General features: G+C 37.0%; 2 protein-coding genes across 3 annotated transcripts; both read right to left on the bottom strand.

Moving 5' to 3' along the window:
- Positions 1-1730: 1730 nt before the first annotated feature.
- On the bottom strand, positions 1731-14607 carry ano9b (anoctamin 9b). The gene is made up of 24 exons (XM_062989281.1): positions 14584-14607; positions 10967-11038; positions 10117-10254; positions 9883-10022; positions 9746-9795; positions 9047-9105; positions 8863-8954; positions 8632-8766; positions 7972-8065; positions 7813-7873; positions 7644-7726; positions 6988-7092; positions 6357-6521; positions 5363-5399; positions 5040-5151; positions 4874-4931; positions 4404-4501; positions 4029-4222; positions 3779-3931; positions 3047-3194; positions 2829-2951; positions 2620-2713; positions 1916-2028; positions 1731-1824 (listed from the first exon to the last, which is right to left on the bottom strand). The coding sequence occupies exons 1-24, from the start codon at positions 14605-14607 to the stop codon at positions 1776-1778; spliced, it is 2397 nt and encodes a 798-aa protein (XP_062845351.1). The 3' UTR covers positions 1731-1775.
- A 1334-nt stretch (positions 14608-15941) lies between these two features.
- Positions 15942-19004, bottom strand: tssc4 (tumor suppressing subtransferable candidate 4). 2 transcript variants are annotated; one of them, XM_062989716.1, is made up of 4 exons: positions 18947-19004; positions 18630-18749; positions 16994-17269; positions 15942-16759 (listed from the first exon to the last, which is right to left on the bottom strand). In XM_062989716.1, exons 3-4 carry the CDS (start codon positions 17197-17199, stop codon positions 16048-16050), a joined length of 918 nt encoding a protein of 305 aa, XP_062845786.1. In that variant the 5' UTR covers positions 17200-17269; positions 18630-18749; positions 18947-19004; the 3' UTR covers positions 15942-16047. The 2 variants fall into 2 exon arrangements, with proteins under 2 accessions (XP_062845786.1, XP_062845787.1); XM_062989717.1 differs by having other exon boundaries at positions 18647-18749.
- Between the last annotated feature and the right edge of the window lie 169 nt (positions 19005-19173).

The following is a 19173-nucleotide window of genomic DNA, read 5'->3' as shown; positions in this document are numbered from 1 at the left end:
TCGTTTCAGCAACATGTCGGCAGATCAAACAGCTGAGATGAAAGAGATGTACAGGTACGTGATTTGCTCTTTAAATATCATATTTATCACTTCTGACATGAAATGCAGTGTTAGGTAACTAATATAAACCAGTTTAATCATTTTAGTTAGCACTGATGATGGCAAGATGGTGGAGATCAAACAAAAGGAGAGATCTGCTGATGTATTTCTTTGTTTTACCAGCCCCAGTTAAATTGATATAACATTAAGTTAAACAATCTGTATATCAGACATTGAGGCATTTGGCACTGTATAAAATACTGTGATGTTGGAACCCTGGACAAAATCGTGGAGGGTCTGCTGCCACTGAAAACCATTAGAGTAAGTTAGGGTCACACCCTGGGCAGGGCACACATTCACTATAGGGTTATTTTACTGTAACCAATTCACTACCGACCACAGTATTTAACCTTCTTAACCTTTCTAGTTTCAATCATCATATCATTATGATTTTGAAAAAAACAAAACATACTCACAGACATTGCAAAGTTGTAATGATAAGCTTTAAGCTTCATGTTTACAGTACTTGCAACAATACAAACAACTGTACACATACTGTATATCCATATAACCTTAATTTCACTCCAAATCTGTCACTTCATTTATACAAAATGTAAATGTAAAAAGTGTTAAATTTAAAACTGCATAATGACCTGAGATCCAGTAATATACTGGTAGAGCACAATATTAAAAGTGGGGCTATGCAAAAAAAAGTAAATCACCAAACCGTGTTGGTTTCCAGCTCATGTGCACTTCTGATCTAAAGCTTAAATAAAAAGATATTGACATGAATAATTCACCTTCTAATTAGTGAATTTAGACAATATAAATACTTTTTATTTATCATGCTGCAGAATTAACAATTTTTTTACGTAAATTAAGGATGAACTGAGTGTTTTAGGCAAAAACCAACACAAGTAACACAATTATGAACCAGTTGTTTTAGTCTGATATTAATCTATTGTAAGTAACAAATCCATGAGCTTTGAGCTTTTTATCTATGAATTGGAGTGAGCTGCATAATTTCAGGAACTTTGTTAATATCAGCCAGTGTGTTAAACAGTGTATTTGTGTTATCTATATAAAATCAGTTATTAGAATCTTTTTTCAAGATAAACATTGCATAAGCTACTCTCTGGCAAAGACTTTATTTAGGCGAAGCTTCTGAGCTGCATCTACTGATTCATTAAAAACAAGCTGATTCAACAGAAGGATTTATTTAGACTTGCTTATAATAAAAGTCTTAGGTCAGCTGTTGGGTTAATCAATAATTGAGCTCATTTTTAATAAAAACACTTTTATTTATTCTGTAGTGTATTGTATTTACAAGCAATGTCAGTATTTTTTAAAGGAAGGATTTTAGTTTCTATGGGTACTTTCTGGCTGCCCTAGGTTAAGTATTAGGGAAATAAACAACCGCAGGTGACAAATTCAATCCAGTCTGCACCAGAACGTGCTCAGCTTGCCTGACGGCTATGTTTAAACGCATGAAAGCATATGTGTTTGAGGTGTGGCTTCTGAGGAAACAAAAAAAAATTGGCCTAAAATTGTTTACAAAAACATATACAATCTAACGTTTTTAAAACAAGTCAAATAAAAATACAAATAAAAATAAAAATTAGACAGTTAAAAAATATATATACAAAAAAACTATATTATGGCTTAATTCTGTTCTTCACATTTGATCAGAAGTCCAGTGTTTGTACAAGTACAGTCCTTGTTTAAGCTTCAGTTATTTAGACAACTGACTCTGTGTTCATACTGTCAAATCTTGCACTCTGTTCCCTGAAACAATAAAATAAAGGGCCAAATCAGAGCTTATATTAAAATGAAGAATAAAGGTCCAGAGTAATTATGAATATGTTGACCTACTCACCAAAATTCCTTTTTTAGCCTGTTCAGTTTGTCACGTAACCTGCTGTTTTTCACTTTAATGGGATTGTCAGGCACGAACCAGGCAATGATGAACTTGCATATCACCACAACGTGCTGTACCGAAAATAAAACACACACACAAATTAGAAATAGCAGATTATTTAGAGAGATTACACCCTATTTTTTTTTTTAGTTCACTGTTTACTGTCCATTAGAAAAAAGCAAACCGACCTACATGATTTAACTTGTGGCTGTGCTACTCATACTGACAAACTAATTTATATAATGATTTACATTCCCCTCACATACAACTTTAAAAATCATGTGTCTGGTTTAATAATTGATGCTCCTGGAAACCCACTATTTTGGCTTCTTTAAACTCTGTTAGTTGCTGCATGTTTCTTTCAAATCCTGCACATTAAAGCTCTAATCTCTCCTTATTATATAAAACAATGAACCTAATAAAACACACACATATGCAGCTGTGTTTATTATTGTCATTTTGTCACTTTAATACCAAAGACAGGGTGACAGTGGCACAGCTGGTAAAGTAGGTGCTGTGCAGCAGCATAGGATTCAAGGACCTGGGTTTGAATGTTTGCAGTTAGTAAGGGTTATTAATTGGGATTGTTAACTAAAACATGAGCTTTCTTATTTCAGACAAACTCTAATGTACAGTAGGGTGTACAGATCAACTGTACGTACCTCAAATAAGATGACAAAGGCAAAGCGAGCTGCTAGTATAAGCCAGTACTGTGGGGTGTAAGTGTGGTCAGAATTGCTGCGGTAGTCCTTGTAGCTGCAGAACAATAAACATTTGTTTTACATTATACAGTAATTATTTAGCATATTATACCAAACCCAGTGCTGAGTTAGTTATGTGCCTCTAAAGTTAAAGTTTATTTTTATCCCACCTGCACTCAGTGACGTTGAGCCCAGTCGATGTTACCATCTGAGAAGGCGTGAAGTCCTGCCGTACGTTTATATCTGACATGTACGCTGTGGTGAGTGTGTAGTCAGTGTAGCCGGACATGCACCTTATAAACACAAATAAAACAGACAGATATGGTCAGTGAAACTTATGTTGTTTTTGTTTTACATATCAAATTTGTAAATGAGTTCTGATACTGACTGCAGGTCTGTAGCTGTCCCGTTGGCACATGGGCCAAAACGATAGCGATAAAGCAGACGGGGGACAAATTCAGACGAGATGCCAATGACCAGTCCATTAGCAATGACCGCCGTCACCCCAACTGCCTCCAACACTTTGGTCCACACACCTGAACACAGACAGTGAATATAATACAGACAGAATCGGTGTGTCTGCACCTGCCCTTTTGACCTCAGACTAGATTAAGCATCCATTAATTTTTAAATCTAATTTTATATTGTTTTAAAATTTTAATCTGAGTATTAAACATCTGCATTATTAAATATGTACATAAACACTACTCCTAACCCATCAGTCACAAACAGAATGGAACTGTAAAAAAGTAAAAGAGAGTTACACTACTTAATCTAATAATATATCAACAACATCAGATCAGTGCTGCCTTTATTGTCAAGGCCCTGACCCTCAGTGAAAAACTAGCAATGGCTTTCACCCTCCCAGATTGGTAGCTGTACAGTAATGAAAAAAAAAAACAGCTAGTGAAATAAAATTGGCAATTATAATAATATAAATAATGCAAAAGAACCACAGTGTTTTGAACTTGTGTAACTTCTCTGCTTTCAGAGAAATGTATTACCAGCTTCGCAAAAACATTCTCCAAACGATCTCTTTAGAAATGACTGACGGCAGTGCCAGATTAAATGAAAGCATTATTAATACATGCACAGTTTCCGATAAATCAGTCAATCTTACCGATATCGTTAGTTTTCTTTGGCACTAGGCGGCGCTCCAGGCGCAACATTTTAATGGCATCGAGTCGGATTTCAAATATGTTGTTGATGAGAGCAAATAAAGGAGCCAGGGGACAAGCAGCCACAAAGATCGTGGTAAAACTGAACTGAATTACTGCAGAAAGTAAAAAATATATACAGTTAAACGCAAGTCAGAACTTTCAGACTGTAAGGAGGTCATCTAGAAAAATAGGAGACAAAACCACACCCACCCATTTCTAAAAACTCATTAAACAGACTAAAGCTGTGAACGTTGATCAGATTGTAGTTCCTCAGCCAGTCCTGCAGATTGCATAAGTCGCAAAGCTCAGTGTATGGGTTGTTTTTGTCACATTTGCTCCTGCAGCTCCCACATTTCTTCAGCTCTTTTTTAAACCATATTCCTGCCCAACAAACCTTAAACCAACTGAGAAAAAAAACATCAGATAGTTACATCATTTTAATACTGCACCCACAACCTTCACCATACACACGATGTATATGCACAACATGCACTATGTCCAAGAAAGACTGAAGGTTAGCACAGGCAGCTCCATAAATGCATAGTACATCAATGGCAGATGGCAAAATCATCTAAGAACACTTACGGGCCAACAAATTCAAAGATGTTGCTGAGGGTTTGCTTGAGAATAAGAATGATGGCCATTTGGATGAAGAGGTCAGTGAGGCAGCCGCTGGGGTGGCACTAAAACAGTTAACAGATTATTTCATTTACACACAGTCTGAAAAAGCTAATGCTGTTATTAACTATAAATGGCATTGTGTGTGTGTGTGTGTGTATATATATATATATATATATATTATAACCTTTTTATTACAGTACAATGTTCTCAAAATACACCATTAAAATATTGCCAGTTGTTTGTAAAATAGCCTTAATATTAAGGTATACCATAATAATCTAATAATAATAATTTATTTAAGTAAAGTTAACACACTGATAAAGGTACAGCAGATAGTAAACACTCACTAGTTAACCCTCCTATTTTTAGATGCATCCATAAATATACAGTCCACACAACAACAGATAACAGTATCCAGAGTGATAAATAAATACCTCCTCCAATCTCCATTTTCCTGCTATTCGCACATAGTTGCCTGGGTATCCGTTTATCCTGAGAAGTACAAATGATAGCTTAGTATTAAAGACAGTGATGACCGTTCTGAAGACAAAATCAGGTCAGGAAATCAGATGAGAGTCAGACCTATAATGCGGTCATTACCTTCCCAGGAAGAACGCCACATAGATGAGTGAGGAGAAGAGAGTGAAGAACTGGAAGGTGAACATCTTCACCGTAAAATTCCTCTCAGTGGCTGCAAATGAGCGAGTCTCTTCTGCAATGTTACACATTCAAACAATATAAATATAAATATAATATAAAATATACTGGATACTACAGAAATGCTCAGCATTAAACACGGTTTAGACATGGCCTCTTGATAAACCGGTTTGCATAATCTTCCTAATAAATACAAGTCCACTGCTAAATTCAGACTAGAAGGAAAGGTCTAACAATCGTAACTTATCTTCAGTTTCTGTACCTACCAATTTCACACAGCTTGAAAGCCACAATTCTGTTCACCTGCAAAGACAAAAATATGATGTTAAATTAACTGTAAGAATTACATTCTGGATTACATTCTGCCTGTTTTGTAGTCGAATAGAACATTTGTAACACTGCTTAAAAAAATTGTGTATCCCTTAACACGTCTTTATACTGGAGTACGCAAACGAGATCAGATAATGAGGTGTTTTATGTTAAAGAGCTTCAAGATTAAAGTAAATATAAAGCAATTATTAATATAATACACCACATGTATTCAAAAATACTCATAAACTATGTAATTATTTAGAAAATATCCATATTATTATTTACTTGGCTACTTAAACATGTTTGAAATGTTCTTTCTAGTATTTACAGCATAAAATAGTGTAAACAAGATTTAAAATGCATACACATTAAACATATTTTTGGACTTTGGAATGCGTAAATGTTTAAAAGTAATCTTATATAATGTTTTAAAAATGCGATTATGTATAAAAAATGTTGTAGAATATGATGTGTGATGTATTTGATATAGAATGTGTTGTTTTTGTTAGTGTAAGGCTTAATCTGTTCTACTGAGCGGTGTAAAATTCCCCGACATTTAAATACCTGTGTGATTTACTCCTGTGACGTCATGAAATTTGACATTGAAAGTTACATAATAGTTGCAGTTTGCTCCAGGCATGAATGCTCGTGTAAACTGCCTCAGTTTAAATGTTAGAACTGTATTATATGTAAATGATTAGTGTTTGTCCTCATCATGTCTAGAAAACAGTTCTCTGCATGTATTATACATTACTTTTACAGCTTTATTTAGAACTTTTGGCACCTACTGTCAAACTACATATCTTGTTGTCTTTACTTCTGCAGAGCTAATTAAAAAATAACATTTTCTGCAAATGTTATTGCACATTGTCTTTAAAATAATAATGGCTACCCTCCATCACTTTCCTAGTAGATTCAGTTAATACAGCGGCAGCTACTTGTCCTTACCCGTGTCATAATCTGCATAGTGATGTAATGCAGCACTGCTCCCAAGATCCTTGCCAGCAGGTTGGCGTGGTCACTTACAAATTTCCATTCACTTTCTGACAGGAGCATGGCAGACACCACCCGAGAGATCACCAGCGCATGAGTCAGGCCAATGATCACCACCAGCTACACACAGTAAGACACACAAACACACATGATTAAAAGGCAACAACAGTGACAAAAAATATTTTTTGAACATCTGTGACTAATAACACTCATGCAGCATTACAAACAGCAAACTCTGTACGTATTAGCTGTAAGAAAAGGTTTGTGAATCTTTTAGAATGTTTTGAATTTTTAAAAAGTCAAATGCTTAAATAAATTAGACTATACTGGAAGTGATGGGTTGTAGAGGTGCCTGCCCAATAAAAGCTTAAACAGCTTCAAGTCTGTTCTCAGGAACCAATAATCTATGTATTACCAATTAATATTAATGGCATATTAATGGAGCCTTACCAGGTTCATGCAACACTACAATAACACAAATTGTCCACAGACAGAAAATTCAGCGCTCTTGCACCCCTGCCCAAAGACCTTCTGCCCAAAGATCTCGTCGATGATGACACATAATGTGAAAAACTGAATGTCTTACCACTAGAGTGACCAGCAGGAGAACCAGAGTACTGTGGAAGTATGAGTGTTTGTACTCTTTGGGTTTACAGTTGGGGTCATTCACGATATTCAGGACCAGTTCCTCCTGTGGATCCAAAAAAAAAACTTTAATTAGATTCAATCAGAAATACTTTTCCATCTAAAAAATGGGATTAAAAGTAGGTCTCCCTCTGTTAATTTTGCATGGCTATAAGTGTCACTTTTAACCATCAATCAAAATATTAAAATAATTGTTTGAAAATTATTTAAACCTGAAAGACTAAAATGCACTCCAAATTGTAGCCTGGTGCACTCTGATTAATTATTTCTGAGATGTGTCTACAACTCAAATGAAGTCCTCTTTTTGCCATTTGAATTAATGCAACATAGTTCATAGTTCATCAAAAATTTCATTGTGCACTGTGCAATGACAATAAAGGTATTCTATAGTTTATATGGGCCCACAATTCACATTTTAATTCAAAGGAACTGTCCAAGGATCTCAGTGATTAAAGTGTTGCACGATCTAGATCAGGGTGAAGCTTTAACTGTAGTTTTCTTCTTGTTTTACAAACAGTAGTGAGCCATAAAGTCTTAAATAAACCAACAGCTTGAAAATTTATTTGTTTTGAGACAGGAAATAAAATGATACATCACCTCCTCCTCACACCAGTCAAACACCTTCCACTTGCTGACATAATGCGATCGATGCCTTTTCCACAGCTCCAGGAACAGCGTAGCTAATTTGAAACGTAAAAATGCTTAATTAGCCATCGCTTACAGTCGTTACCTCAACTTCTAGAGCTAACAAAGAAATTTCTTATACCCCACAGAGCCATGAACATTGCGAAGGCCACAGTTCCTTCATTGTCAAATAGATGGCTCAGCTAAAAAGAGCAGATTACATAAAAGCATGTTCTCTATTAATATTCAATAGGTTGTAAAAAAATATGATAAATAAACAACAAAGTGCTTATTATTTTACCTTTGCATAAAAACATGTGTCGGACAGTTTCCACACTTGGCACCTCTTGTCACATGTTGGGCACATAGTGACATTGGACTCACAAATTTCCTTTCTGTTACATACACACACACACATACACACACACACAAATATTTTTAAAGCATAACCAAGATCAGACATCAGAGTTAACTTAAACTGCATGTCAGATGCCCTTCTTGATGTTACCCTCCTTGTTTTTTTTATTCAGAACTGAATCCGGCACTGAGAAGTGCACCTTCCAACAGCTAGGCTGTTTCGGCCATCCTCCCCTTACCAGCCACTAGACAATTATGTCTGTGCAGACATCCGACCGGCCAATAGCCGGGGTATGATTCTCAGCTTTAGTGGGCTAGCGTACTTTGCCGCTGCACCACCCGAGCACCCTTCATAATGTATATTAAAACATTACTCATTTCAGTTATTTAAACTAAGTGCATATTTTTTGTGTAGCTTTTACATTGTCAGAATAAGAAAGTAACTTTCTCTTCTGATGAAAGTCTGGCTTGTAAAATTGAATTAAGCTAAGCTCACCATTATAACAGGTAATTATATTTAATTAACTAAGAAAATTAAAAAAACAGCTTTGTAATGAACATATGAATGAATTGTGCATTGCAGTAAACATTCTGCATCACTTACATGAGCGGGTTAGAATCGAAGAAAGCCAGGGCATAAAGAAACACCACCAGTCCGATAATGGCTGCAGGAACCAGAAGCATAGTGTACCAACCCAGCCACAGAAAATACAAGGCTACCTTCTCACCAAAGTACTTCCTAATACATGATAACACATGCATCATGTCAGCAAAACATATAATACACACAGAGGAACAAACATGTCAGCAAAACTACACAACAGAGTGGATTTACCTTATTTCATTAATAGGTTGGCCCACACATTTTTGATTTACTATGGCCATCCAGTTGGCCCATTTCTTCTTCAGCTCTTCCTGTTGTGTTCTCTACAAACACATCAATATTATTCGTACCATCATTCAGACCCTTATTAAACAAAATGAATGAAAATAACTCCTTAATAAGGATGAAAGAGTACCTCATGGAGGCAAAACAAAACCTCAAACACATTTTGCCTGGTAAGATCTCTTAAGCGCTCTGTATAAATTCAGAAAGATTAACAAGATTAGGAAAACATTTTTACTCTGTTTCTATTGGTTAATATATGTAGATTGATGGATAAAATAATCTATACAAAATTTACAGCACAATGAAATTTCTGATTCTCCAGTTACACTGACTCTCATTCAGACATGAGTGCTTCTATTTTGCATTATTCCCAATTTTTATATAATGTTGAATTTACAAGTCATAATTAGTAGAACAATCTAAGTAAAACATTTAATATTTAAAAAATACAAGGTAAAATGTTAATCAAATGTAATTAATACATTTACAGCAATTGCTTACCCATTATAAATATGCTAAATTCAATTCAATTAAATCAGAACATTTTGTATCATTATAAGAGTGGGAAGCTTTGTTCGCATCATCGTAACTAATTGTTTTCAGAGGAGCAGTGCATTCCCCCTAAAATTATGATCAGAAGTGACCAGACAATAGAAAGATCAATACAAGACACTTCGATATACCTAAAGTTTCCTTCTAGAAATCATCTAAAGATTACCCCCCCCCCCCCCCCCCCCACACACACACATATTGCAAACATATCAACAAGATATTATTGAATTGAATTACAATAACACATAAAAAATGGAGCAATAAACAGCTCACTTACCTCCTGTCCCAATATATGTGTGGTGCAGGATAAAATGGACAATCCTGATTCTATAGAAAACAAGATTAATACATCTTTAATAAGACAAACAGACCACAATGCAAATACTAAAGACATAGACAGAGGTGATAACTTACCTGGTTGTGTTTTGTATACAGTCTTCCTGCTCTCCACTCCAGTTACAAGAATCAGACACCTTTAGCAGGTACTTATACTTGTTAATTATTTCCTCAGGGGCACGGACACCATAAAACACCAAATCGTCATGTTTTATTTTCTGTTAAAGGCAATACAGATGTTTTATAATCATGGTTGGGTAACATGTTTATATTAAATGGTCAGGTAAAATGTTTCTGCAGCTGGTCACTCACTGTCACTTTGAGGTTTTTTGATTTGAGCTCTTTGATGTACGCCTCCCGCTTCTTAAATTTCTGATCTTTCTTATCATTGACCACATGTGCGACCAGTATGCAATTAAATGATCGGTCAGCACTGTTAGAGGTGCTGATCTAAAGAAAAAATAAACAATAATTAAAAATTCAAAAACAGGAGAATATAATCTCATTCACACACAGTTTGTTGTTCTGGCTCTGTTACACATGAGCACCATAATTCAGATGTTTTATTATTGTATGTTTACCTTGTTTTGTTGGCGGTATATTTAATACAGCTTTAATAATTGAAAAAAAGATATTTGGTTGTATTTAAACAGATTTTAGTTTATTTAGTCTTTCACTTCTTTTTTCTCATTTATATAGTATTTGCACATGAAGTCAGGTACTGTTACCTTTGGACATACAGGCCCATAATTATCAGCATACACAACAAAACGGGAAAATAAATTTAAAAAAGAGTAAATAAAGTAGCACTTTATGACTGTTCTAGATAAGATAACAGCATTTACAGCATTTGCCAGCTGCTTTTATTCAAAGCGATTTACAGTTATGACTGAATATTAAGCAAACAATCGAGTGTTTGGGGCCTTGCTTAGGTGGCGCAACAGTGGCAAGTTGGCAGTAGTGGAGACTAAACTGGCAACCATCTGAACACTACCTTGACATGTGCTTATCATCATTTATAATATTGTTAAAAGGCTTAATCCTTTCTTTACAGATTTAGTACAGTGACTTTACACATTATATATTTTATACTGTATATATTAAAAGCATATTAACAATTTAAAAAAACATACAGATAACATTTTCAATCTGTAATTCTTACCGATGGCTGCAGTAAGGGCTTGGTGGCATTATCAATGCCGTTCTTATTCCTCACTTGCAGCTCAATGTCATCCTACAACACACACACACACACACACACCACTTTTTAACCCTGCTTTATTAAATAATTTGTTGTTCTCCTGCATATATATATTATAGTCAGTGGTGGTATTCTTAAAATTTAAAGTGCTTATGAGCTACTTACAAACCACAAAATGCTTAAAACTGTTCTACTACAGAATAGAAAATGATTGCAGGAATACACCTTGAACAGGAATACGCCGGTTGATTGCAGGGCATCACACACTGAGCCGCTTTAGCTGCTATGCCACCATATTTCAAAGAAAACCGTAGTGATTTTATGTAGGTAATGTAAGTAAAGCTAGCAGCTATTTAGCCTAGAACATTTTGTGGAAGCAAGTGCAATGTTTTGATCAGTCTAGGCTTACAGGATTAAACGTTTTAGCGAGTACCCAAATATGTGGACATGGGGAACACATAGGCACTACTCAGTATGAGAATGGAACTTAAATCAACCAATTTAAAAGAAAAGGGCAGCACTGACATTCAGCCAGGCTTTACAGCAGGGATGATGAGGTGTGTTGGGTGTGCAGAATGTTTGTAACTTGTATTTGTATTGCAGTATAGCTCACATGATTAGATCTTTCCTAAGAAGCGCATACGTCACTCTTGCCTTTTTAGCTTGGGGCACATTTACACACATTTCTTATTGAATCTAATTTTAGGATAGTACATTTTGTGACGTATATTGTACCTCTTTAGTCTTTGGACTAGTGTCCAGTGTTTGGGAGATTAGAAGTATACTCATCAAAACAAATGTATGAAAATGCAGCGTAGTGATCAAAACTGATTTAGATCTATTTTATAACTGCTCTTGTTTTAAGGGTTTTTTAAAATACATGTGTGGCTCAACAAGTTTCTAAAATCATAATTACTGGTAGCTGAATTGCTCAGTCATTGTCACTACAGTAATAACAAGTCAAGAGTTAAAAGGCCGGTTTATTAGGGCACAGGCACTCTGGTGGTCCCACTACTTCTGAAATCTGAGGGTGTGAATCAATTGGCCTGTTGGGCGTCTGTACAGACATGATTGGCTATGTCTAGGGTGGAGGAGGAGGTATAAGGCTAAATAGCCTAGCCATTGGAAGGTCCACTTGTCATTACCCTCTCAGTGCCGGTTTCAATCCCAGATCAAATCTGGTGTCAAAACTGAGCCAAATCAGGTGTGTGAACCAGAATGTTGTGACCTCTAAATACGGGAGCAGTCGAAAAAAAGTTATTTTGATGATATAATTTATGACGGGTCCAGACATGACTCTGTAACAGGGACTTATCCAAGGCATTTTTTTATATATAGTATAAGAAGCAAACAGACAAAGCCAGTTTAACCAGTACAGAATTACTGGTCATCTCTTATTTCATCTGTCTTCAAAGTAATACTAATTCATTAAAATGACATGTTTATATGCACAGTCATGTTTGTCTGTTGATAACAGACCATCAGTGATTTATGGTTAATAGTGACTATATGGCCAAAAGTATATGGACACTTGAACATGAGCTTGTTGAACATGCCAATTCTAAACCACAGGCAGTTATAGACAGTAGACCCAATGCATATAGACCTCACTTTATGCACTCCTTACATTATAATTACGTTCAGCATCGTATATATAAACCTGCAGAACGTTACAGCAATGCAAATGAGTTTTAAGCAGGATTTAAACTGGTTCTCGTTTGCATTTTACTGTTAAGCAGTCAGGCAACATCACATTCAAAGGGTCAGAAAACAATCATGTTTACTTATTATTAATAGGCAATTAATTTAACAAAAGGCCAGAGAAAACTGCACCCATGACAACATTGTGTCTGTATCAACTGGCTGGGAACTAAATTCTCCAGACTGCTTTTATACATATAAATTAAGGACCTTTAGTTTATGTGACCACCTTGATTTTAGGAGTTGCGTTAGGAATAAACATACTGGTTATTTTCCTCGTAAATGGTTTTGAGAGCATAAAACTGATGTTATTAAAGATCTGGCACCACACTCACCACCTTTCCTGATGTTAGAAAAGAGCAAAACGTGACCGTGCCCTTAAATGCATGTGTGACCGGTGTACAGTTAAACGATCAAACAGCAGCACTGGGAGAGGTCGACTAAAGCAACAACCACATAAACAATAGAGACAATGACACGATCTCATGATGCAATAACTTGTTCAGACAGTCATATGACAAGTTCACCCCACTTTGGTTAGGCTGCTAACGTCTTTTGATCCTATACAGCATGTTCTGGGTCTAATCCGTAAGCATGGGCATAGTCTAATACTTCAAAAGTTTGGGACATTTTAACTCCTGCTGATAGCAAGAAACTTGTGCATGCCTTCATCACATCTAGACATGACTACTGTAATGCTTCCCAAGAGATCTATTAGATTTATTAGTATTTGTGCCTTTTTCTGTCTGGTAAAGCAAACTACTGCTGTATAATCAAAGATGATGATGATTAATGCTATTACTTCTGCATTAAGGACCTGTCCCATCTTAAATGGTTGTTATTAATGTTATTATTACTCTTATGTTATGTAAATATGCTTGTGTGTGTGTTTCAGTCTGTAACTGTGTGCGTGTTTCAGTCTGTAACTGTGTGTGTGTGTCAGTCTGTAACTGTGTGTGTGTGTGTGTGTGTGTCAGTCTGTAACTGTGTGTGTGTGTATGTTTCAGTCTGTAACTGTGTGTGAGTGTGTCAGTCTGTAACTGTGTGTGTGTGTGTATGTTTCAGTCTGTAACTGTGTGTGTGTGTGTCAGTCTGTAACTGTGTGTGTGTGTGTGTATGTTTCAGTCTGTAACTGTGTGTGTGTGTGTGTCAGTCTGTAACTGTGTGTGTGTGTATGTTTCAGTCTGTAACTGTGTGTGTGTGTGTCAGTCTGTAACTGTGTGTGTGTGTGTGTGTGTGTATGTTTCAGTCTGTAACTGTGTGTGTGTGTGTGTGTGTATGTTTCAGTCTGTAACTGTGTGTGTGTGTGTGTATGTTTCAGTCTGTAACTGTGTGTGTGTGTATATGTTTCAGTCTGTAACTGTGTGTGTGTCAGTCTGTAACTGTGTGTGTGTGTGTGTGTGTATGTTTCAGTCTGTAACTGTGTGTGTGTATGTTTCAGTCTGTAACTGTGTGTGTGTGTCAGTATGTAACTGTGTGTGTGTGTGTGTGTGTGTGTGTGTATGTTTCAGTCTGTAACTGTGTGTGTGTGTGTATGTTTCAGTCTGTAACTGTGTGTGTATGTTTCAGTCTGTAACTGTGTGTGTGTGTCAGTCTGTAACTGTGTGTGTGTGTGTATGTTTCAGTCTGTAACTGTGTGTGTGTGTGTATGTTTCAGTCTGTAACTGTGTGTGTGTGTGTGTATGTTTCAGTCTGTAACTGTGTGTCAGTCTGTAACTGTATGTTTCAGTCTGTAACTGTGTGTGTACGTTTCAGTCTGTAACTGTGTGTGTCAGTCTGTAACTGTATGTTTCAGTCTGTAACTGTGTGTGTACGTTTCAGTCTGTAACTGTGTGTGTGTGTGTGTGTGTGTGTCAGTGTCAGTCTGTCTGTCTCACCTTGCGCCTCTTGGAACGAAACATGACTGGGTTCCAGCGCGCGGCTCTGTAACGTTAATATCCGTGTTATATCTTCGGTCTCCTCTTCATCCACACACACCAACAAATCACTAAAACAAACTTAACTTTATCTAAACCTGCTCCAACACTTCCAACGAGTTTCACTGCACTTCACTTCCGCATTACACTGCGCTCCAAGTATGCGCGCGCCGTGCAGTTATACCTGCTGTACAGGTGAGCGGTGTGACGTCACGCCAGGAGGTACAGTTATGTACGACTGTTAGTGGGTGAGGACTGCAGACAGCACAGCACTGTACTGTACTGTACTGTATCACACAGCACTGTACTGTACTGCACCACATAGCACTGTACCACACTGTACTGTACTGCACCAAACTGCACTGTACTGCACCACATCGTACAGCACCACACTGCACTGTATGTTCAGTTATACCTGCTGTACAGGTGAGCGGTGTGACGTCACATCAGGAGGTACAGTTATGTACAACTGTTAGTGGGTGAGGACTGCAGACAGCACAGCACTGTACTGCACCACACTGTACGGTACCACACTGTACCACACTGCACTGTACTGCACCACACTGCACTGTATGTTCAGTTATACCTGCTGTACAGGTGAGCGGTGTGACATCATGTCGGGAGGTACAGTTATGTACAACTGTTAGTGGGTGAGGACTGCAAACAGCACCACACTGTACTGTACTGTGTGTACTTCTAACCTCTAAATGTCAACACCTTTCATACAACATGCATGCACGGACTACATAATGATGATGATAATAATAGCTGTAATAAATTAATAATAATATAATAAATAATATAAGAAAGATTTTACTCATTATATTTTATTGTAAAGTGTCGTGTGATAGGGTTTTTAATGAACGTTTTACATAATGTATTCTAAATGTGCTGATTATTGTGCAGGACACTTTGCTCAATTAAAAAAATACATTTTAAAGTTAATCGTCATATACATGTTATATACAGTATATATATATAATGTCCTGGGGACGAAAATCGCACCAATTCGGCAGAATGGAAGCTGTAGCCTAGTAGTTAGGGTAGTGGTTAGTAATCAAAAGGTTGCTAGTTCAAGTCCCACCACTGCCAGGTTGCCACTGTTGGGCCCTTAAACAAGGCCCTTAACCCTCAATTGCTTAAATTGTATACTGTCACAACTGTAAGTAGCTTTGGATAAAAGCATCTAAATGCCAAAAATGTAAATGTAATTGAATGGCCCAAATAAGTTTTTAGGTTAACATGATAGACGATTTTGGCTAAATATTCCAAACTTATTATAAAAGGGCTTTTAAGGAAAAATGCAATACATGTTTTTTTTTATTAAATTATTTTAATTGAAAACAGAACACACAATTCCCAATCATGTCATATACACACAGAAGATCAGACGATATAGATACTGCAGTATAAGCTCAAAAACGTTTAGCCCTCATCCTCTTCCTCAACTGCTTTGCGGAAATTCTTGCGGTTCACCTTCTTGCCGCTATGGAAGGTAGGGTCACCAGCCCTTTCTTTTTCTTGGTCATCTTTCTCCTCTGACATCCTCTGTCTTTTCTCCTTTCTATCATGTTCTGGTTGAGCAGAAGCTGTTTTTCTATCTTCCTCCTCATCTTGGCCAGCATCTAAATGGATCAAATCAAGCTCTTTCACTTTAGCTCGCTCCAGCTTCTGTGGGCTCGGACCTTCATCTTTGGAGGCTTGACTGGGCTTGGAGAAGATAATCTTGTGCTCAGAGCTGCTGCTGAGGCCTTGATTAAAGTTGGGGCTGAAAGAATCCGCACCGGCGTCCAGGCTTCTCTTACGGTCCCGTAATCCCTGGATGAACTGAAGGGCCACCTGGCTGTTTTGTCTATCACTGGTTTCAGGAGTGTCGTCCAGGTTGTAGCAGGTCCAGCGCTCGGGGTGAATCAGGTAATCTGGTACTTTCTTGGCTGATGAAGCTTTCTTGGTTTTGTCTGGTTCACCAGATTTCATGGGAGCAGACTGAGGGGGTGATGGTGGAGCGGGCCGAGCGAAAGTACCATCCATGATGTTGTCTTCAGCCAAGGGGGTTGAATTGAGTTTTACAGCACCATCCAGCTGATCAAAGATGTTCCTGCTGCGGTACGAGAAACCCAAACTTCCACCAGCCAACCTGAAGCAACCAAAGGTATTTCAAAAACTTAATCGATTTATTCCCTTTACTCAGTCTCATATTAATCCCTTTTTATTGTTGAATTGTAAAGGATTAGATAGTATGCAGTGTGTATTAATACAAGATCAGACACAAAATACCTCCACGGCTCTTTATCTAAACTAAAATTAAATAAAACAAATCCAAACTTATGTCAGTCTGGTTGAAAATGTAACTAAAATTTAACACACTGACCTGAAAGATGAAGATTCAGAAACTTGGCTGGCAGGCTGAACGACCTCCTCATCAGAGGAAGAAGACAGTTCCTCCACCTTTCTGCTGAAGGCCTCTACGGACTCTTCAGGATCTGATTCACTCAAAGAGGCATCATCAGGCAGGTCGATGGTGTCTCTGTTAGACAGGGTGTTGGGAGTGTCATCTTTAATCTTTGGGTCTTTCATAGTGTAGGTGTAGGACGAGGTCAACAAGGATCAACAAAAGCTGGTACTATCAGGCTATCCAATGGAGAACCTGTAAAAATAACAATCAAAACTAATAGATGATAAGAACTAACAGCATCTGGAAAAAATACACTTGCCATAATAAATGTGTAGCCATGTTTTGCATTGCTTTTTTATTTTTGCAAGTCGTTCTGTTTACTCTCCTGCATTCAGAATGTCTGTTATTTTTATTTCACATCCAGAGCGAGCCCTTAGAGTTCTAACTACTCAAGATCTACCCCTCAGTAGGACCAAAGCGTTGTGAAAACTTCAGAACGGACTGCAGCCATGAATTATCCAGGTCAGTTTTATTTTATCTAAAGACATACAGCAGTTGTGTCAGCAGCTGGAATTATTAAGATTACTTGACCATTAGCATGTGACCATTAAATATGAAATGCTAAGTGTAGGACTGATTCCATAGGACCGGGCATACAGTCCTGTTCACAAAGAACCAATTTTGCTGCTGGTTTCTATGGGTAAATCTGGAAAAGTCACCTTTACTATGTGAATCTAGAAGCTGAGAAACACACTGCTGTATTTTCACTTTGTGTAAACAGCATAGTGTATGAGCACAAGGTTTGGATGTAAGATCCAAAACACAACTACAGTGTAAGCAATAAATGACAGTAATTACATTAAAACAGTCTTGAAGGGCCAAACGTCATTACTTTAAAAGGAGCTTCGTCCAAAACCAACACACAGCTTCAAAACAAAATGTCAAATTAGTGAAGTACCAATAGTACAATTACATATTGTGGATTGTATATGGAGTTATATTTATTTATTTATTTATTTATTAGGATTTTAACGTCATGTTTTACACACTTTGATTACATTGATGACAGAACAGGTAATTACTGGTTACACAAGATCATCAGTTCAAGTTTTTATGTCAAACACAGTAATGGACAGTCATCAATTTTGCATCTCCAGTTCACCTCACTTGCACGTATTTGTACTGCGGGAGGAAACCGGAGCTCCTGGAGGAAACCCACACAGACAAAACCCAGGACCTTCTTGCTGTGAGGCGACAGTGCCATCCACTGTATATGGAGTTAAAATCATTACCATTTAATCAGAACCAGACTGTTATCATGGATATGTGATAGTACTGTTATAAGAATCACCAAATAAAATAACATTTAAGTATTTTTTGCTTGTTTACGTTCTGTGTCTCGAATAATTTTACCTGCTACCAAAATGACTGGACTTGTGTGCCACATAAATAGTATGTGTGGGTTGGGGGGTTCATTTTGTCACATTTTTCTCACAATCGAGTCATTTAATCTAGTTCATTAAGTTCATTTAGTCAGTATTTAAGCAAGAATCTGTCAGAATACTTTAGAAAATCTGTCTGTTGGGTTGCTGTGTATACTGGTGTGTCTTACTGGGGTTGAAGACTCACAGGATCTGTAAGATTTCCAAATTGAAAGTAATTGTAAGCATTAAACAGTTATGGATCCACATCACATCCATCAGATGAGCTGTCCACATGAAAGTCAAGTTACCTGTAAAATAAGACATGAAGGTTTCAGCCAGAATACCCACCAAATAATTTACATTCACATACCAAACTAACAATGTCTGTCCACAGGTAAACACTCCAGTGTCAGACTTTCATAAAGCCAGCAAATGTATAGAAACTATAGAACACATTACACATTACCTAACTCTACCCCAAAATAAACAAAAACAGACATTATACCTTCGCTGCCTTCTTCGTGTTCTTCTTGTGGCACCATGGGTGCATATCTCGCCCTCTACCGAATCTACAAACAGGTCCTGTAAGGTCGGTACCCAGTGTGATCAGCAGAGGGAGATAGAACGTTAATAAATAAATAAAAACACATTTTTTATTTACACTGACTAAAAGTATGTGAACACCAAATTAATGAGTTTGCATAAAACAGGTGCATAAACAATTATATAGAA

The sequence above is a fragment of the Trichomycterus rosablanca genome, chromosome 27, assembly GCF_030014385.1.
Source record: "Trichomycterus rosablanca isolate fTriRos1 chromosome 27, fTriRos1.hap1, whole genome shotgun sequence".
NCBI classification, from domain to species: domain Eukaryota; kingdom Metazoa; phylum Chordata; class Actinopteri; order Siluriformes; family Trichomycteridae; genus Trichomycterus; species Trichomycterus rosablanca.
The sequence above is the reverse complement of the archived record's forward strand: the minus strand, read 5'-3'. Positions and strand labels throughout refer to the sequence as shown.